At 44.8% G+C, this 22,349-nt stretch overlaps 1 protein-coding gene across 4 annotated transcripts in view; it reads left to right on the top strand.

The window, feature by feature from the left end:
- Window positions 1-22,349, top strand: part of kcnma1a (potassium large conductance calcium-activated channel, subfamily M, alpha member 1a) — a 214,507-nt gene that overhangs the window by 158,711 nt on the left and 33,447 nt on the right. For all 4 annotated transcript variants that reach the window (XM_084323923.1, XM_084323922.1, XM_084323924.1 and 1 more), the window contains 3 exons: window positions 751-844; window positions 20,659-20,782; window positions 21,210-21,434. In XM_084323923.1, the coding sequence (XP_084180049.1) occupies window positions 751-844; window positions 20,659-20,782; window positions 21,210-21,434 (443 nt within the window). The remainder of the gene's footprint in view (window positions 1-750; window positions 845-20,658; window positions 20,783-21,209; window positions 21,435-22,349) is intronic.

The raw sequence follows: 22,349 nt of genomic DNA, 5'->3' as shown, positions 1-22,349 counted from the left end.
AATCAGACTGGCACAAAGACCAACCTAATTACATGAGCCAAGGGCGTTGCTTCCTGAGACGAGGGAAAACCAGCAATTGGCACAAAGGGACCATATTTATGGTTGATATTTATGGTTTATTATCTTAATTAGATTAGCTTTTGAGTGATTAGCATTGTCAGCAGAGGAGCATCCTAAGTATTTTGAATTACAAGACACAATCACATTCCTGAATGGTACTAAGCTTGCATGTGTCGTGCAGATTCTTTATTAATCTGGTATTTCTTGTTTGTGAGAGAATGTATCTACTTTTAAATAGAATCATGCATCTACAACAGGCACCAGATTCTAGTGGGCTAGACAGTGAAACAGTTAACTTTTAAATAGATGTATGCATGCAGGCTACAACAGGCACCAGATTCTAGTGGTGAAAAAAACAGTATAGTTGGCATGATGGTTGATGACAGCACTAAAGCATGTTTGCATCCTCATACAACACTCTATGCAGATGATGTGTGAGTGCATCTTGTTGTTGTCATAGAAACCTTGGAATTGTATACTATATCAGATTGCCATTCCATACTGTGTGTACCCTATCTCACCTTTCATCACCTCTGTCATTCTACTTTCTCTCTTCCGCTTTGTGTTCTACTCTTTGTCTCGTTCTGATTCTATTGTCGTTGCCGTTTTCCACTCTTGTATTGTCGATTTAGACTCATTGTGTTCCCTCTTCCATAATTGCCCCACTCATACCGCTGCCTGTGCTTGCAGTCGAAGAGGAGCAACAGACGGCTCTTTCGCCTAAAAAAAAGCAACGCAACGGAGGAATGAAGAACTCTCCAAGCTCCTCGCCCAAGATGATGAGGTAGGCCATCGAGAGCTCTCGGTGCATGTTTTGGCTTTTGTTTTCGTGCAATTGATGTTGTGTCCTTACCAGTGTTAATTTTGTCAACGAAAATGATGACTAAATATGGTCGTCAACAAAGCTTTTCCCCCTGACTAAATCTAGACTAAAACAAAAAAGACAAAACCGAGACAAAAACTGACTAAGACTAAAATGCTCAGACCTGTAGTTGACTAAAACTGACTAAACGAAAAATAAATGAAGGTGACTAAATATGATGAAAACGAAAAAGGAGCATTTGACACATGACTAAGACTAAAACTAAAATTAAAATAGCTGCCAAAATTAACACTGGTCCTTACCTCTTAACATTTTTAGGACGATTTTCCCACCGGCACTTTGGCGACCACTAGTGGCTCGGTGTGCATATTTTGTTTAAGATTTATAAGATTTATTTATAAGATTTATTCTTATCTTATCTTTTTTTTTATACACTTTTTTCTCCTTTTTCTGTTTTTCTCCCATCCCAATTTAGTCGTGCCAATTCCCCCCTCCCCTGTCTTGATCGTTGCTCGCATGTGCCCCCCACTGGTCGGTCGTAGGGAGGGTTGAAGAATCTGTCGCATGTCGCCTCCGATACATGCAGAGTCAGCCAGCCACTTCTTTTCACCTGCCAGCGCGGACTCTCATTGGCGAGGTGTAACGTGTGGGAGGCTCACACTACCCTCGACATATCCTGTCCTTGCTGTGCAGGTGCCCTGCCCGACCTGTAGGAGTCGCTGTTTACAACGATCAGATTACCACCCATCGACTTCCCTCCCGCTGACTGCCAATTGAGTTAGTATGACGGCCGGCCCAAGCCGGAGGCAACGCTGACAGCCGGATTCGATACCGGTGTCTTATTCTTATCTTATCTTAAAGGTGGAATCTGTAATGCCGCCAAACAGCGACCTCTAGGCCAAATGGGTTGGAGTTGAGTGGGGATAGGGGATGGGTTGTTATTGCTGGCCACACCCTCCGGGTCCGGCCATAAATGTAAACAAAATGCAAAACCAAGCAGGTCGCTGTTTGATAGCATTACAGATTCTACCTTTAAAGGTTTCAATTGTCACTCTCCCAGTCCTATACACACGAACTGTAGCTCTTAAGTGGCCCTGGCACTAATGACAGCACCAACCAATCAGAGAGGCTCTAATGGATAGTAGCCTAGGGCTATTCATTTGTTGTAGGGATCCCTTTGAGTTCTATCTTGGCACGCGAGGCCACAGATGAAATGTAGCCAACTGTACCATCACAATCAAAAGTAAATTCAAAATGCTACCTTGCTTTTATCTCGTCCCGGAGATTTAAATGAGTGTTTATTGATTTTGACTCGTAATGACGCCGTTATTCAACATGAGGCCACTACAGGGATAATAGTCAATTGTCATCAAATGTAATGTAATGGGAAAGCCAGACCACAGTGAAGTCATGCAGTATGTGGTATACAAAGTGGAATTGTACAAATGTGAGATGGCATTTGGTCAATATGAAATTGACAGATAACTGAATTCCCCCCCCCCCCCATTATTGTGAATGGCTGCCAACCATTTGGTATTCATACGAAATTCATAATTGCCCTAACATATGGCGGAGAGCCTTGTGTGCAATGCAACTAAACAAATAGGTCATAATGTAACTTAGAAACCACTGACGCCCTGCGCACGAGGAGATCCTCTTTGTGTACAAGGAAGACTTGGCTTTTCATCTAATAATTTAGCATCTTTTCTTTCATCTCTGGCTTTTGATGTTTTTTCCCCCCTAAGAGGTGTTTTCTTGGCCTTGTGTGGTTTGGTTCAACATGGTGTCAAAGTTGTATTGCTTTAGGTGTTTTCCAGACTCCCGGGTAACAAAACGATGCTTCATGTTCTAGCCTTGAGCCAAACCAACCTCTCTATTGGCCATGCTAATATACAGTATGATATACCCGTATTATGTTATATACAGTATACTATAACTATTAAGAGCAAAATGGTACATTGGCCGTATAGTGAAGACTGATTCTTTAGCGTAGCCTAAGGGATACTTTATTTCTACAAGCGAAGGAAAAAAAACATCTGGGTGTATACTGTATCAAATGTGTTTTTACACAACCTCAGGCTTCAAGGCCTTTGTAAATAAGTAATGATCAACAGATTGGCTGTGGGTTTTTGAAAAGCAAGGCTTTGTCAGTTTGCATGATGGGGGTGCATTTTCAAAGGCTTCGCCTGCTCTCGCTGCTTGCTATAGCGGGGCAGGGTGTCGAGCCTATTCGCTAGTACAGTATTTCGCTCGCTGGCAGGGAGTGCTGAAATAGAAAATCGACATAATATGAATGTCAAACTACTTCGACTGTCAGCACTACGCTAAAGAAGAGACACTTTTTTTTTTTTTTTTTTTTGAATTTAATTTTTTTATTATTTTTTAAACAAACACATAAACAAACATGACAACACACAATAGGATATACAAATACACATATGCTCCAGCTCGTACCCCCCTCTCCCGGACCCCCCATTGGATAATCCAACCATTATAATTTGTTCCTAACCAGACACTACCATTATATGCTGGCTTTTATTCTCTCCACCACTTCTAACCACATTGCCATTTTGGATTCATTGAGACCCAAAATTCTAGCTGTTGATATTTCTTGATAAATCACATCGAGATATGTAAGAATCCAGACCTTACGGCAATTTTTTTCCGGTTGAAACCATCGTGATGCTATCAGCTTTTTAGCCACTGTGATACCGGATAAAACCAATCTCTTTAGCTGTGGAGGTACTGCATGCTCAAAGACATCATTCAGCAGTAATACAGAGGGGTGTACAGGTATATCCAGAGTTAAGAGATTTGACAATTGCTGGGTCACTTCTTTCCAAAATATCTTAACTGGTGGGCAGTCCCAGTACATGTGCATAAATGTCCCTTCGTCCCCATTTGTACATAAGGAGCATTTGGAGTCTTGTTTAAGACCCATTTTGTTCAGTCTTATAGGAGTTAAGTATGTCCTGTGAATATAGTTAAGATTGATTTGTTGATGGTCCGGGTTCCTTGATGCAAGGCGTACATTTGCCCAGGCTTCTTGCCAGTCAAAGTCTATCTCCAGGTCTGGTATATCCCTCCTCCAGACTGAGTCTAGATGTAGGGTTTCATACGAGGCCGTTAGTAATTGATGATAAAAATCTGAAACAAAACCTCTCGATGTCTCTCTTTCATAGAAGAATTTGTGGTATCTGTGGTGTACAATTGGTATCCTTAATGGAACACCGTGAGCCTTCAAACATGCCAATAACTGTGCGTAAAAATAATATGAGGACTTGGTGAGATTACATTTTTTGCATATCTCATCAAAACTACAAAAACCCTGTTTGTTGAAAACATCTCCTAATGTGTGTATGCCTTGCTTTTCCCATCTAGGGAATCTTATAGGTTGTTTTCCAATCAAGAGTGCATTGTTATTGAATAAGGGAGTATGATTATGCCATTTATGTGGGATAGTCTTTTTTTTGTGTTTCACGCCATATCCGGATTGCATGAGTGATTATGGGGCCAAATTTCCGTTCGCATTGCTTAAGGGGAGACACTGCAGGTGAATAGGGTAATTTTTTTTACTAATAGATATCACAATGAAACTTCCCCAGTTGATTACTTATATTAAGACAAGACTTCTTTGTATTACAAGTTTTCTGAAATTGTATGTTTAAATATGCAAATGAGGCATGATCTACTTAAATATGCACTAATTTGCATATAATTCCAGGACAGAAATCTGAACATTGGATAAAGCCATTTTCAAAATTATAGTTTCATTTTGTTGACATATTAGAGCCAAAGGTTATTACAGAGGGGATTTTGGATATCTCTTTTTATCACTCCATAAATCAGAAAATACTCCATTCAGTCCATTTTTATGGTAAAATTCCATATTTCGCCATGTTTTTAGGAATAAAATGTGATATAAATCAGGGTATGAATGCGATATCAACAAACCCTTCTGTAAATACCTTCAGAACATAGATATGAATAGAACTGGAAGTTTTGGTGTATGTGAGTGCTACTGAAGTGGAGATTTCTGGCTCAGAGTATGAGGAAAAACTCTTAAAACTCATTTTTGGGAAAACGCCTTCAAAGTTCTGTATTGTAAAATGCCATACTTTTTTTTTTTAAACAGATATTTACAAACACAATACCTAATCAAACCATTAGTAATAGACAACCTAAACACATGCCTGATAACTGAATAATAATAATAATAATGATGTTATTGAACTGAACAGAACTACACACAGGCTACAAACAGTGTAGTACAGTGTAGTACCCCCTAATAGGCAAAAAATATTTGAATAGATATCACTATGAAACTTTCCCAATTTGTTATGTACATATAAACTAAGAAAAAATATATTGCATGTTTTCTGAAATGTATGTTTATATATGCAAATGAGGCACTTCCCCATTAAATATGTGCACATTTATGGATGCAATAAGGCAAAATGATGTAAAATAAACAACTAAATATGTGTTATTGACGTTTTATTGTCACTAGTTTCATAGAAGACATGTTTAGGAAGCAAAATATAACAAAATCTCAAAATCAACAAAAAAAGTATATTTGACTATTCACCTGCAGTGTCTCGCCTTAATTGATCATTTGGTGTACACTATGTCCTTCAGCCTATGTGGAGCTACTATATTTTCTTCTAAATTTCTCCAGGATACTGATGCTTGGGGATCAAACCATGTTGTCAGTGGTCTTAAAGTGTATGCCTTAAAATAGTGGTGGAAATCTGGAAATGCCATACCACCGTCTGCTTTGTTTCTCTGTGCGGTGGATCTTTTTATACGTGGTGGTTTGTTATTCCAAATAAATTTGTATGTGGAGGGGTGTAATTCTTTCCAGTAACCCTTTGGAGGGGGTAACGGTAGCATTGAGCTGAAGAAGTTGATTCTAGGTAGGACGTCCATCTTAATTATTGATATCCGTGCTTGTACTGAGTTTTTAAGTTTTGACCACCTGACAAGGTCGTATTTGATTTTGTTTTGGATTTTTATGTAATTGTGCTTCACAGTTTGGCTTATGGTAGGGAATATTTCAACTCCCAAACATCTAAAGTGTTTTACCACTTGCACTTGCTTTTATATTACGTAACGGTGATGATTAAAGTCTTTGACAGTCTATCAAAAAAGTCTAAAAGTGCACATCGCTAATTACTCAAAATGTCAAGAAATGCGTTTTGATGATTGTTGACCTGCGTTGACACTCCCACGTCTATCTCTCCTCCGCATACTGTAAAAGTAATGAACCGCACGGGTGATGAAAGCAATCAGCTGTGGAAAATAGAACCGCCTCCTCGCGCACGCGGAACGTGATGTGTCGCCAAAGTAACACGTCGCACCGCGCGCCCTCTCCACGACAACGCCCTCGCTCAGAATTAACACCATCTTCCCGGGGCCCCTTGATGGGTCATAAGACAGCGTCTAATTGTGGAAAGTCACAATGCATTTGCTCACATCCGTCCCCCTTCGTCGCGACGCACGTGTCACGCTGGCAATCGGTGGTGTGCCGGGTAGTGACACGCCGTCACGCCTGACAGTCGGTGTGTGAGAGATAGCTATCTCGGCAGAGCTCTGCCTCCTCCGTGCCAGTCATCTCCGGCAGGGGGGGGGGGGGGATTTGAAGTGACAGCGGCTCCGCGGAGCGAGCGGTGAAACATCCGACTTCTAATGAAATATTTAGCTGAGGTGTTACGCCACTAAATGCTCTCAGTCTTATTAGCACCTGTTCTTCCTGTTCAGGCTCGCGGGGGGCAATGTAGAGTACAGAGGATTTGGAGCTGGATGGTATAGATCTGTGTGTGTTGCAGTAGGGCTATTGTAGTAAAAGCTGGAAAACAACTACAGAATACTGTGTTGCTTTGTTCTCGCTCGTATAGCGCGGGCGTACCGGTAGCACGTGTTCACTCGTGTTAACCTGTTCTTGGATATTGAAAAGAGATCGTCGTTGCACGGTAACACAGCAGCACTGATTATGCCGTACATTCAAGTGTGGCCAAGAACATTGGGCCTCATTCAACATTACTCTCTTATTATTTTTCTTATATTCTTGCTTACCTGTCTGTTAAGAGAACAATAAGAAAAGCCACCGCCACATTCATCAAGCCGTTCTTAAAGTCCAAATCTGTTCTTACCCAGGTTTTTTGAATGATGAATCCCACTCATTCTAAACTGGATGCACGTTCTCGCGCAAGTCATTTGCATACAGAGACACGCCTCGCGGGCTCATTATAATACGAGAGGCGTGGGTCTGCATTGTATGAGCGGATCCCCTGGCCATATTCAAGCGCTGGATCAAAATTAGATAAGAATCGAATGTATTGTCATCATACAGCACCTATAGCTATATAGTGGAATAGACTGTATTAATATAGTAGTAATATAATAGTAGTTGGCTAGTTGCGCGCTTCTGGCCACCTCCTGCAGTGCGCGCATACACACATACTGTATACAGTACGTGCAAAATGAATCGTTCCAGCAAAGTACTGTAGGCTTTGTCAATACTGAACGACTGTGCGTTGTCAAGAGCCAATCGCACAGGTTGGGAAATACTTAACGGTTAAAGGAAAACTCCAACATTTTGGGAAATTAGCTTATTTGGCATCTACCCTGGAGTTAGACAAGAAGATACATACCCTTTTTCTTCTCTGTGCATGCAGTAGGAGTAGAAAGACACGCACCGTTAGCCTAGCTTAGCGTCAGTCACTGGAAGTAGGTTCCTCCATTAGCCTAGTTCTCAACGTCTTCCTACTCCTACTGCATGCACAGAGAAGAAAAAGGTATGCATCTTCTTGTCTAACTCCAGGGTTCCAAAAATGTTGGAGTGTTAAGATACAGTACATACCTTTTTCTTCTCTGTGCATGCAGTAGGAGTAGGAAGACGCGCACCGTTAGCAATAAGCGAATTTCCCAAAATGTTGGAGTTTTCCTTTAAGCAGCCACTCATCTGGCTCTGCAAATAGATCTAGAGTCTGAATATCTCCGCATATATAGCCGGATGACTGGCAGTGCGCATAGTACAGTGCATGCTCCAAGTCAGACTGGATGACACATCTCTCTCAAATCCATTCTGAGAACGGAATGCAGTGCCCGCGACGCGGGTCAAAGTCAGTTGTTTATTTATTTATGTTTTACTGTTTGCATACGAGGTGGTCCGCAAATGTTCTTGATAACAATCTAGTGGTCCGCATAAAACAGAAGTTTGGGAACCACTGATATAGACAATCTCTAAATATGCGTTCTATGCTACGTATATTATACAGTACTGCATATCTGTATGTCATGTCATAAATGTCATGATATATATCTGTATATCTGTATGTTGTGTATGTCATAAATGTCATTATGAATTGAAAATGGGGGACCCTGATGTAAACAAGACGAAAGTATTTCTCTGGTCTGCCTCCCCTTAACAATTGTGTGTATTGAGCCGTACTGTATTGTACCCATTCTGCAATCTGTTAATAATATCTTCAATCAATCAATGGCCTGGGCGGCCAGAGCATAACTGTTCTAACAGCAATATATAATCAATTTCAGACAGAACGCATGCAATAAGTTATAATAATAATAATTATTATTATTATTGAAAAGTTCTGTATTTTTAAAGTCGTATTTGGGGGCAATTAACGTAAGGTTATGTATATAACCAAGTTCTATGAATACTGGTGACGCTCAGCGTCATCTGCACGCACTTCACTTCGTGCACGAGCACTGAATAAAAAATTCCACAATGTACCTTTACATCCCAACATTCGTCTGGCCACACCCCTATCCGCTTACCTTCATAAGCAGGTGTGTGGTCACCTACTCGCCTCCTTCCCAAACGTTCACCACAAGGCGAGATCAAGGGCCGCAGTGGCGTCCTGACGCTGAGCGTCACCAGTATTCATAGAACTTGGTTATATACATAACCTTACGTTCTATTTCATACTGGCTGCCGCTCAGCATCATCTGCACTACAGGAGCTGAGCGGGAGCCTGAAGCTCGACAAATGTACCCCACTGAGGCCCCCCACAACCATCAGACCGGGGAGGACCGAGCCCCCCGACCCTCCCTAATGGAGGATACCCTCCCTATTGGAGGACGGGAGGGAGACGGATCCGACCGTGCGAAGAGGAACTCAAGCAACTCAACGCACAGGGTGAGCAGATCGTGGCTTGACCCCACGACTACGTACATGCACAACCCGCATGCCACTAGGGAACGAACGGAAGGAACAACCCTTGTTACTGCCCCCAAAATCACGGAGTCAAGAGCAAACTCAACCCCGTGGCAAGGTCGTAGCAGCGGAGCGCGAAGGAAGACCCAGACCCACTGAAGGGACTGGATCCCCTGGAAAAAGGGGGGCCCGGAGAGGTCAATGACGCCAGGCATCAAGACCCCACCAGGCGGTCACTTAGTGATACCGCCCCCCACATCGCCAGCGTATTCGGATAGGGCCCCTCCAAGAGCGGGCCCTTTCCTCCCAATAGTACACCGCCTGGCACACTGACCCTGCAACACAGGCAGTCAGCATGGCCGTAAAGCACTCAAAAAAGGTTAACCAACGGAAGCAGGCAGCGCACCGGGGAAACCAGGCAGCAGGCTGTAGACCTGAGCCTGGAGCACTGCGGACGAGACAGGCGCCAAAGGGGTCAACTGAAAACAGCCCCCCCGGCGGAAGGGGCGTATGCTGGCGTTGTTGAGCACCATGACAAAGCCTCCATCAAAAAAAAACCACCAGAGGGGTCGAGGCAGAGAAGGCTGACACGATTGGCAGACGTCATGAACGTGCAGGGGCACACTCAACCGGGTAACCCGGGAGTTGACTCTGCTCCAACACACCAGGGAATCAACCACCCTCTCGGTACACAGACGGTGGTTGTTCCTATAACCCCTCAAGAAAAAGGGTTATCCCAGGCCTACGGTTTCAACGAAACATTACTTCGGACCGGGCTCGGCGGCTCGGGAAGCACACATGGTTACCAGAGGAGGTCCAGAAGACCACCCCAACAGCCCCCTCTTTGCCATGCGTGAGAGAGGAGCGAAAGAAAGGAGAACCAGCCCCTTATAATAGTGCCAGGTACAACATGTACCCAACAAAGGGTCTCCATAACGCCTAACCCCGTGACACCCGGGCCGACCCGGCATTTTTCCCCCTGAAAAAAGCGCAAGTCCCTCAGGGTACCAGAACAGCAGATCTGCATCCCCGGCGGACAACGGGTTAACTGACCTGGACCAGCGTGACCAGAACCAGTCCCGTGCCCTAACCACGCCGACATGCCCACTCCAGGAGAGGGGGCAGGAATGCGTGTTGATCTAAAACATGAAAAGAGGGCGCCACCCAGACGGTCCTATTTATACCGCGCTCAGTGGCCCACCCCCAAGGGCGTGAGACCCCTCTACCTATGTTCTGATCTATTCCGTTAACATCCCCCAGATATGAACGAGAATCCGTCGAGACCCAGTAACAGGCTCTCGGAAGAGGAAAAAATCCCCCATCCCAGTTGCCCTATAAAAACGCTGTTTTATTAACAAGCAACCAAGGTGTACTAGCCTCCTGCATGATTCTTAACAGAAACACCCCGAGCCAGCACTATGTATGCGTCGGGACCCAAAACATATCAATGGACAGTCTAACCAGACCCCACATTGATCCTTCAAGGCGCCTGGGAGAACGACAAGAAGGTTGTCGTGCTTCATATTCTCCACTCTTTTTATTAAAAAAGAAAGAAACACCGACTGACATGAATCCCACGTGACGCAGCCGAGGGTAAAAAATAGTTTACATTTTTACATCCCGCCACCCTCACCACAGAGGAGAGATGGAACTCCCCAGAGAGACTTCCCACGTGAGCCATAGATTGAAAAGTCACGGTAACATTGAGTCATGTGACCAACCGACTCAAGTTACACGTATATCGAGCGTAGTAGAACAGTAAGTTCCTACGCTCTGCCCCGACAACTTGACAACAACAGATCCTACATACGGGTCTAAACTCACGGAAGCCGTCGTCCAATAGAAACGTGCCTAGTGACGTTTGCTATGACGGGGGGAAACCCAAGACTCAACCGCCCGTGATAGGTGCGGAGTCTGGGAAACCCTTCCCCCCCCCCCCCTCCTTGCCAAGCCGCCTAACAGCTTGGCCCTGACCGAATGAAAAGAGATTCCAATACCCCTGTGACCAATCAGAAGAGGGAAGGAGGGGTTTATCCGGTACCCCCTCACAAGCCCAACCCTTGCATACGACAACAACAATAGCCATATGATACCTTCAGTAGCAATGCTAATGAATAGCGCAAGCTAATTCAATGCACGCTAACCACAGACACATCTGTGAACAGGGTTTATACACCCGTATCCATGTAAGACACAGAAAATCTGATAGAGAGAGAGAGCGGCTGAGCCGCGGTACGTTTTCATACGAGCATTACTGCAAACCAACACAATAGTGTTGCAGCTCAATATCACTGTTTAAGCAACAGAGCACACAACTAACCTCTACCTTTATGTGGAGATTCAGGTCGAGGCAGAAAAAAACCTTTTTCAACCGAGTGTAGGCTGCAGGCCTTGCTTAAGCTCTAACATGAAAATAACGTCTAGCCCTCCTATCAAACCCATACTAGCGAAAGATTCACACATTGCATCCCCATCATATGTTTGGTGAATAAACACACAGTTTGTTAACAAAAAATACAGTCCCCCTTTAGGAGGGACTCTTTATTTTCCAACAAAAATCATAGAGGGGCCGGGAAGGGAACAGGGGGGGACCACAGAGGGAAAAAGTCAACTGAAGTCTTAGCGACGCCTGCCACGAGCCGCTCGGGCTTCCCACCCCGTGGAGCCCCGGAGGGACGGTAAACGATCGGCGGGTGGTCTCGACGATCCCTACCGTCACCTCCGGGCGTAGATGGGCCGGCTGTAGTGGCGGAGGCGCCCTCTCTCCTCCTGGCCTTCTTCGCTGAAGGTCCAGCAGTGGCGGTGGTAGCAGCGGCGGTCACGGCGGAGGAACCTCGACGACGCGGCGGCCGTCTGACTCCACCGGCAACATCGGGCAGGGGGAAATGAGGCTGGAGCACGGAGCGCTCCTCTTGCATCTCCCTGCAGGTTGAGGTCATCAGCTGCAGTGCCGACCCGAATAGTCCAGCCTCGGAGAGGGGTGCCGTCAGAAGGGGAGTCCTCTTCTTCTCCGGCACACGCGCCTGCTCCAGCCAAAGGTGGCGCTGGATCAGAGTGGCCAGGGCGCGCACTTTCCCAGCGGCTATAGCCTGCGGCTGAATCAGATGCAGGATGGCTCCTGCCGACTGGGCGAGCTGATCATGCTGTAAATCAGTCAGCTCCGTGCCGCCCGTCAATATCCCGGACATGAATCTCGCCAGCTGCGCGATGTTAGAAGTGGCAGCTAGAGATTGTGTTCCGGAGATAAATGACTGGTCGCTCCAAAATGCCAACCGCCTCGCCGATTTCCCTTGGGGAACCGGCTTCCGTAACGGCTCCCACACCACCTCAGGACAAAGGAGCGCCGCCATCGGCCTATCAAGCCATGGCACGCCCTCCTTCATGCCGTCTACCAAACCCGCCACCCGCGTGACTTGCACGTAGGCGGAGTAAGGCCCATGATAATAATAATAATAATAATAATAATGCATTCTATTTATAAGGCGCCTTTCAAGGCACTCAAGGTCGCCGTACAACAATTTAAAAACAGTTAAATTCATAATCACAGTACATTAAAATAAAAAATTAAAATATATAAAATCAGACAAGAAAAATAAAATCAGACATACGCCTGCCTAAAAAGGTGGGTTTTGAGGTGGGTTTTAAAAGAAATTATGGAGTCAATGTTCCTGATGTCGGGGGGGAGGGAGTTCCAGAGGCGGGGGGCAGAGCAGCTGAAGGCTCTTGACCCCATGGTGGACAGACGGGCTGGAGGGACGGTCAGGTTGATGGAGGAGGCAGACCTGAGGGACCGGGTGGGAATGTTGATATGAAGGAGGTCGGACAGGTATGGAGGGGCGAGGTTGTGTATGGCCTTGTATGTATGGAGGAGGATCTTGTAGACTATGCAGAGTTTAATGGGAAGCCAGTGTAGTTGGCGTAGGACGGGGGTGATGTGACTGATGACAGGGGTTCTGGTGATAATACGGGCAGCAGCGTTCTGGACCAGTTGGAGCTTATGGAGGAGTTTGTGGGGGAGACCAAAGAGAAGGGAGTTGCAGTAATCTAAGCGGGAAGTGACGAGGGAGTGGACCAGGATTGAGGCGCTGTTGGGAGTGAGTGAAGGGCGGAGGCGGTTGATGTTGCAAAGGTGGAAGTAGGCGGACCGGATGATGTTATTGATGTGGGAATGGAATGATAGGGTGCTGTCGAGGACGACACCCTGACTCTTGACCTGGGTGGAAGGGGAAACCAAGGAGTTGTCTATGGTGAGGGTGAAACTGGGGTGCTTGGTGAGTGTGGACTTGGAGCCAATGAGGACTACCTCTGTTTTGCCACTGTTTAATTTCAGGAAATTTGAGGTGAACCAGGATTTGATTTCCTGTAGACAGGCACAGAGGGAAGAGGGTGGGAGGGTGGAAGTGGGTTTGGAGGAAACATAGAGCTGGGTGTCGTCCGCGTAACAGTGGAAGTTGATGCTATGTTTACGGAGAATCCGACCGAGTGGGAGGAGGTAGATGATGAAGAGAATAGGGCCAAGGACAGAGCCCTGGGGAACACCGGAGGAGAGGGGGGATGGATGGGATGTGAATGATTTTAGCTGAATGAACTGAGTACGGCCAGAGAGATATGAGTGGAACCAGTCTAGGGATGTGTGGGAGATTCCAATGGAGGCTAGTCGGTTAAGGAGGGTGGAGTGAGATATGGTGTCAAATGCGGCGCTTAGATCGAGGAGGATGAGGATGGATAGTAGTCCGGAGTCAGCTGCCATCAGTAGGTCATTTGTGATTTTGAGGAGGGCTGTTTGTGGGAGACCACCTGGCCCTGACGGACGTAGGCCGCCATTGAGGGGAAAAATGGGTAGACAACGTCCACCCCTCTCACCGGGCGACGTTGCCATAGATGACCTATGAGATCGTCAGGGACAGGAACAGGCAGTGGCTGCGGCAGCGGCACGCCGTTTGCGACTGCCGCCGCCGCCATGAGCTCGGGGAACAAAGCACGCAGTTCCCCCTGCATACTTTCCTCCTCCGAGCCCGCGTCCCTCACATACAGCAGACTACTGGTTAAGGAGCCACATTCTGATGTGGCTGATAGCAGGGCATCCCGCCGCCGAGTCGGAGGTTCTAACCCAACATCTGAGGACGAGGAACCCCAAGGAGACATCTCACCCCCCTCCAGTGTTACCTGGACAGGCAGGGGACATGTCTCCACCGGGCCTTCAAACAAGAACCCGTCCGCCTCTATCATGTAGTCCTCTGTCTCCATCGGGCATGTAGAGACCGACGCATCCTCATCCAGCTCCAGCAACTCACCAAAACCAGGCTGTTCGCGTCTGCAAGCCACCATCTTGCGACGGGAGCGAGCTGACGCAAAAAGTTTGCGTCTCAAATCCCCCGCAACCAAAGGAGCCGGCCGCCCAACAGCGGACGACTCCCCGGAAGCAGAGGAACCAGAGCCGGAACCAGGCCATCGCACAGGAGACGGCACTGGTGCACCAGCTCCTTGGAGAGGCAAACTACCCATCGGACACCTACCGGGCGTGGCTGCCGACCACGAGAGAGGCCTCAACCCCGCTCCAAGACGCACGACAGAGGCGGCGATGGAGAACCGCTGGTGAAGAGTAGCGTTGCGAGCGCGACCCTCCGAAGTAGACATTATGACTTAGCTTTTTTCTTTCGAAATATATGAGAGAAGAAAAAAGCAAGAAAAAATGTAAACACGTCTCATCTTTCTTCAGCTAACAACCTCGTCAAGTGTGGGATCTACCGAAGGCACTTCCTTGTGGTGAAAGTGAAGAAGGAGGCGAGTAGGTGACCACACACCTGCTTATGAAGGTAAGCGGATAGGGGTGTGGCCAGACGAATGTTGGGATGTAAAGGTACATTGTGGAATTTTTTATTCAGTGCTCGTGCACGAAGTGAAGTGCGTGCAGATGACGCTGAGCGGCAGCCAGTATGAAATAGAACCAATGGTATGCTTTTTTTTATTTTATTTTTATTTTGGGTAAGAGTGCTCTCGACCACTCTTAGAATTTGGTCTTGCCTGAGAGAAAAGCAACAATAAGAAAACTTTGCTGAATCCGGGGTAAGAACAAAATAAGAAGAAATGCTAGTTTAGAATGAAATCTGTTCTTATATCGCTTCATGCATGAGGCCCATTCTATGTATGTCACCGCGCACACCTAAACTACCCCGGCAACCGTTAGTAAGAGGTTAAAACACCGCTTTTTAGGTCTTTCACATACGGAACTCGCCCTGGATATCACTTGTCCTCTCGAATTACAATTTTCTTGACAGATCAGAGGCCAAGAAGGAGTAGAAAGCATTTACCTTATCAAGCTACTTCCCCTCCTGAAAGGACATCATGGCTTTTAGCCTCAGGGTGTTTAAGCCTACGGGCGGACTTTCTTTTGGTCTTTCGGCCTCTTGGAGCCTGAGGGATGGTCGTTTCACATGACACTTTCAGACATAGAAGATGGCTCTTCTAAAATACCCATGTGGATTAAATACGTGCTCTTCTTAGGGGAAGAAATATGAACTATTTAAAAGAGAGAAACAGAAGGCTTCTGTCTGTGTTTCAGAAGACATTACCTTCATAGGAATGTGACAAAGTCTATTTCGCTATACAAAGGCATTTCGGTACAACAAAGAATTGTAGGCATGGCGATACATTAGCCTGCATATTTTATACTGTAACCTTAGTGTAGGCTACTGAAATGAGTGCTAATTAAAATTCACCACATACATTTGTGACGACCCTCCCCCACATTGTGTTGGCTTCCTCTGCTCTAGCTGGCAGAGCAGAGCTGGGGAAAGCTCGTCAGGCTAATTGGGGCACACCTGGGCCGGTGTGTCCCAGGCAAGATATTAGAGAGAGGCTGCCTCTGGTCTCTGGCGAACTCCCCATATTTGGTTCCTTTGATTCTTTGGTTTGGTGCTTTGGTTTTACACTTACAACACTCATGCTGCACATACATTATAATACATTATTTGTTATTTCTTAAATTGTGCCTGTGTCTCCCCATTCTTGTTGCGAGCTTGAGCCAGTTCGTAACACATTATACAGTACAGCTGCATTGCCTTTAGGTAGCCGTTTAAATGTGGTTGGATTAAGGGGGTCCTACAGGCTCTAAAACTAGAGCCAAATTTGAGAAAACGTTTCCTTTATTCATTTATTTATTTTCTTGTTTGTTTTTGCTTTGTTTGTTCGTACTATTAGTTTGTGAATTTGTCCATGCTTTGTGTTGTTTTCTTTAGTTCTTTTTTCATATTTTGGGGGGAGTGGGGGTTTATATTTTGTGATATTTGTAAATTGCAAATAAACAGATTTATAAAATAAATGAATGCACGGCTTATACCCGAGTCAGAACAACAGAAGCTCTCGTCAAACGACTGTAAGGATCCTGTCTCTCGTGGCACGTGAACAAGCATGGTAAAAACCACAGGTCCTGTCTGTGGGACAACAGTGGGACCACTTTAGTGGTCAGTGTTGGATAGAATCAAGCTCAGAAGCTCACATTGCGCTCGGTGAAATTAGCTTGTGTGTGGGAGGACCGACACTTCCTTTAAAACATTAATGGGATGTTCAGTTTGGAAAGCAAATATGATTGGGCAAATTGCTGAAATATTTAAAGTGTGGTCTGTTAAAGCTTTTACCACGAGGCCCTGTGAGTCACATGGCTGGATGTAGTAAAGAGGGGGGGGGGTAATTGCTTCTCTGCGCCCACGCCCGTCAAAGCGGTGAGTGTCGCTGCCATCTCCTTCCGCCCGGCTGCCCGCCACGGTCGACGACGTCACTCATTCTGATGACTAGGCGGTTTTGTTGGCATGTCTGCAGATGGCCTCTGACAGGTGTAAGCGGAGGCATTTTTTTTTTTTAAAGCTACTTTTTTTTTACTACAAATTATTTGTTTGTCAATTCCCAAACGTTCTAGTGTTCCATCGATGACTGCATTAGGAGATTGAAAGTGGTCTTTTTCTGCAGTCCCTGCGATATGTGAGAAGTCTACTGAGTGCAGGGACACTTAACACCTGCAATAAAAAAGGTGGAAATACTATGAGCAAATGGGTTGGATAAGGTTAGGCTTTATGACCATAATGCTTTGAGGCATCTAAGTAAACATCCTTTAGTCAATATTTATTTAGGTGAGGTTTAAAGGTTCATTCCAGTTTTTTTCAAAGTATACATCCTATTTTTCTGCTGTTTTCTTTCTCTTGGCATTGTGCATCACTTCAAAATCGTTGGCGTTGCAAATTATCTTGCTTGCATGCACAGCTTTTTGGGACAGCCAACCACAGTCCCAAAAAAAACACAACCTATTTAATAATAGTGATCTAATTGATGAGGTTTTGGTTAAAATGTATCAGTACTGTATGACACCAGGTGACAGAAAGGTAGACATTGTCCTTTAACTGTATTCAGTTATGTATCTCTAATCACTATCTATATCTCAACACTATAGCCAACCCTGGACCATACGAATGTTTCAGTGATTATTTATGAATTCAATACAAATTATTTACATAAATATATGAGAATGTAGTTTATATAAGGATCGGGGGAGTGGTCAACATAGACCAATGAAAGAGGATATCCCTACTGAGTGCAATGACACAACCCACAAGTCGCATAGCACACTATTACACTATTACACACTATTACACTATTACACTATTACACTATTACACACTATTACACACTATTACACTATTACACTATTACACTATTACACACTATTACACTATTACACACTATTACACTATTACACTATTACACACTATTACACTAGTACACACTATTACACTATTACACATTATTACACTATTACACACTATTACACTATTACACTAATACACTCTATTACACTCTATTACACTATTACACTATTACACACTATTACACTATTACACTATTACACACTATTACACTATTACACACTATTACACTATTACACACTATTACACACTATTACACACTATTACACTATTACACACTATTACACTATTACACTATTACACACTATTACACTAGCACACTAATACACTCTATTACACTCTATTACACTATTACACTATTACACACTAATACACTATTACACACTATTACACACTATTACACTATTACACACTATTACACTATTACACACTATTACACTATTACACTATTACACACTATTACACTATTACACACTACACACTATTACACACTATTACACTATTACACACTATTACACTATTACACTATTACACTAGCACACTATTACACTATTACACACTATTACACACTATTACACACTATTACACTATTACACACTATTACACTATTACACTATTACACACTAATACACTATTACACATTATTACACTATTACACTATTACACACTATTACCCTATTACACACTATTACACTAGCACACTATTACACACTATTACACTAGCACACTATTACACACACTATTGTACTGAGTACAATGGCACAACCCGCAAGTCTCTACGACAAACGGTTCAAGAGATACACTGAGGGGGTGTGGCCTAAGGGGGCATGCTCTAAGTATCGGGGGAGTGGTCAACATCGACCAATGAAAGAGGATATCCCTACCGAGTACAATGGCACAACCCGCAAGTCTCTACGACAAACGGTTCAAGAGATACACTGAGGGTTGTGGCCTAAGGGGGCGTGGTCTAAGGATCGGGGGAGTGGTCAACATCGACCAATGAAAGAGGATATCCCTACCGAGTACAATGGAACAACCCGCAAGTCTCTACGACAAACGGTTCAAGAGATACACTGAGGGGTGTGGCCTAAGGGGGCGTGGTCAACATCGACCAATGAAAGAGGATATCCCTACCGAGTACAATGGAACAACCCGCAAGTCTCTACGACAAACGGTTCAAGAGATACACTAAGGGGGTGTGGCCTAAGGGGGCATGGTCTAAGGATCGGGGGAGTGGTCAACATCGACCAATGAAAGAGGATATCCCTACCGAGTACAATGGAACAACTCGCAAGTCTCTACGACAAACGGTTCAAGAGATACACTAAGGGGGTGTGGCCTAAGGTGGTGTTGTCTAAGGATCGGGTGAGTGGTCAACATCGACCAATGAAAGGTGGTCAACATCGACCAATGAAAGAGGATATCCCTACTGAGTACAATGACACAACCCGCAAGACAGAGGGCGCTGTCAAGCAATTCAGTACTGCAACACAGAGGGTAACTTAAGGGTTAAGTCCATGAGAGGTCATTGGCAGGTCAGCTGTAGCCATGGGCCATGAGCCACACACCTGTTAGGCTGATGCAATCATGCATCAGGTGATGCAATCAGGAATGACTCTGCACTTTCACTTTGAATGTATTTCAATGGGGGCAGATGCATGACTGCATTGTCACGATGATTAAAAGCAAACGATAAGAGATGAAGCGTTGTGACGCGCACATGAGCACTTCAAGGAGTAGGTGAAGGGTTGTGTGCGATATTGTGGCATTCCGTCGACAATTGTGGCCGTGGTGACGATCGGAACAGAAGGGGGGAAAAGCAAAATAATCTGGTTTTTCTAGAGTGCGAACACATTGGTTTGAATAGCGCTGTTGCCATAGGCAAGCCGGTCGTTTTGATACCTTTCACGTGTATGGGGCGCGAACGCTCTGGCACGAGTAGTGTTTGCAAAATCGGTGGAATAAAGAATAAATAAAAAGAGTATAGATTACACAAGTAACATAATAATAACATACTAATTCCTCTAATAGTAACCGGGTCTCAAATACAAGCCGGGTCTCTATTAATGGCCGGGTGCGCTCTTGAGCTAAGCAATTATAAGCCGGCCTCCTAATACAAGCCGGGTTACTAATATACTGAGCTGCATACTGAGCTAGTTACTTGATTTCACTTTGAAAACGTTGAAATGACCAGTGACCACCTGTAATTGCACTGTTTACTATTTCATACAGTACTTGGTTTCAATAAATGAACCCAGTACATTTTACTGGGTTCAAACTGACACAAAATGTTGATTTATTCATTATGATCCGTTTGAAAATTTGAAATATAGGCCTCCCTCTTATACAGGCCTCCTCCTAATACAAGCCTGGTACCCGCTACAGTTGAAACAAATACAAGCCGGGGTTACTATTAGAGGAATTACGGTAACTGTGTCAGAGTCTGTGCAGTGTTTAGTAATTAAGAGTCAGACAGTCCTAACAGTTCTCAAGTACTCCAGCCATTAGTTCTCAAACTATTGGCAGCAGTCCGTGCCCACGGTTGTGGAGCCTGATGGCTACTGGCATGAAGGACTGGTGGAGGCAATTTGTGGTGTGTTGAGTCTATGGCTGAATGTGCTCCTCATCTTGGCTAGCTCCTCATCGAGGGGAAGGGAGGGGTTTTCCAGTATAGCGTCCAGCTTTTTCCTCATGCTCCTCTCTGCCACCACCTCTAGTTTGACCGGTAGTATTGCATGATAATCTCCTCAACTCGGTTTTCAAACACTGAACCCCAGTTACATTTAGTACATTTAGAAGTGGTAGCATCGTCATCATCATCATCATCATCATCACGGTCTCCCTCGTTTCTCTCCCCCATTCATCTCTCTCACTCCTTCCCCCCGTTTTTGTTTGATTAGGCACGACCCTCTACTCATCCCTGGGAACGAGCAGATTGAGAGCATGGACGGCAACGTGAAGAAATATGACACCACAGGGATGTTTCACTGGTGCACCTCTAAAGACATCGAGAAGGTCACCCTGGTGAGGACCCCCCCCCCCCCCCCACACACATGCACCGTTTGTCCTCTGACCACCCCCCCTTTCTCCCCGGTGACAGATGTGCCATGTCACAAAGCACCATCAGAGGTTGACAGGGCACTTAAACACTTCGTAATGAGGTGTTTGACATGTCATTTGCTATACATGGGGGGGGGGGGGGGGCTCTGTCCGTAGAACATTTCTTGTACTAATACACGTGGCACTCTTGAAAATTACTTTCGTCGTCTCCATTACAGCCAATTCGCATCGCCGGTTCCATTTGTGAACCGTGCAACTGTACGTAGTATACAATATTCTACCATTTGGAAGAAATGTTAATACCTTATGTCTAATACTTTTTTAATATTCCTGTCAAAAGTAACAAGTAGCCTACAGTACATGTATTTTCTCCTTATTTTCTCTCTCGCAGACCCGGAGCGAGGCGGCCATGACCGTTCTCAGTGGCCACGTGGTCGTCTGTATATTCGGAGATGTGAATTCGGCGCTGATTGGCCTCCGAAACCTTGTTATGCCTCTGAGAGCGAGCAACTTTCACTACCATGAGCTGAAACCCATCGTGTTCGTGGGTTCCCTGGAATACCTGAAGAGGGAATGGGAGACCCTTCACAACTTCCCCAAGATCTCCATCCTACCTGTGAGTATAGTGGGGAATGGACCTGTCTCAAACCCCGCCCTCTTTTCTTGATCCTCATATTGCAACTGTCACTTCCCTAGGACAAAGGGCAGGAAGAAAAGAGGGCGGGTTTGAGAGACTGTAGGTCAATCATTGGAGAGATTAATGAAATGCTTACCTCCACAATTATGTAAAACAAATGACACAAAGTGACATCATCATGACATTGATCTTACACAAAATACCATGCCTGTGAGCCACCACTAGGGGCAGGCTAACCGTGACTGACTGAGTGTGTGAGAGAGTGACTGACTGACAGACAGAGTGCGTTAGTGGCAATACTGGTCTATGGGATGCTTCACATCTAAAATATCACTACAATCAGAAAGATTGATATTGAAGATATTGATATTGATACGTATATCATGATATCTAATTAGGTGTGGCAAATACCATACGCATGTTAATCTGGATTGATGTTCATCACACTGGACTGCATGCCAATGGGAAGGGCAAACCAAAACTCAGACTTTCAAATGAAAATTTAAAATACAGTATTTCAGATATCAGTATCTCAATCTCAATTATATCTGACTATCAAAAAGAAAACATAATACAATCGCACAGACAACAAGACAATAAACGATAGATATTAGGGATATTATCAGATGTGATACCATTATCGTTATCGGGTCCGATACTGCACTCTTGTACTCGTACTCGTGAAACTACTCCAATACTACTACTCTGTGCCATGTTTGTTCAGGAAAACGCAACATTTTATGTAAAATCTTTTATTTTATTTATGTTATTTAAAATGTCAGCAACAGCGTCATGTATATTTAATTGGTTAGAATCAGACAGTGAGAAACATCAAAGTCATTGTTAGAACAGTAATGGTATTATTAAGTACTCATATTGGTACTCAGTATCAGC

This window comes from Notolepis coatsorum (genome assembly GCF_963971535.1).
Source record: "Notolepis coatsorum genome assembly, chromosome: 10".
In the NCBI taxonomy this organism is placed as follows: Eukaryota; Metazoa; Chordata; class Actinopteri; order Aulopiformes; family Paralepididae; genus Notolepis; species Notolepis coatsorum.
The sequence above is the reverse complement of the archived record's forward strand: the minus strand, read 5'-3'. Positions and strand labels throughout refer to the sequence as shown.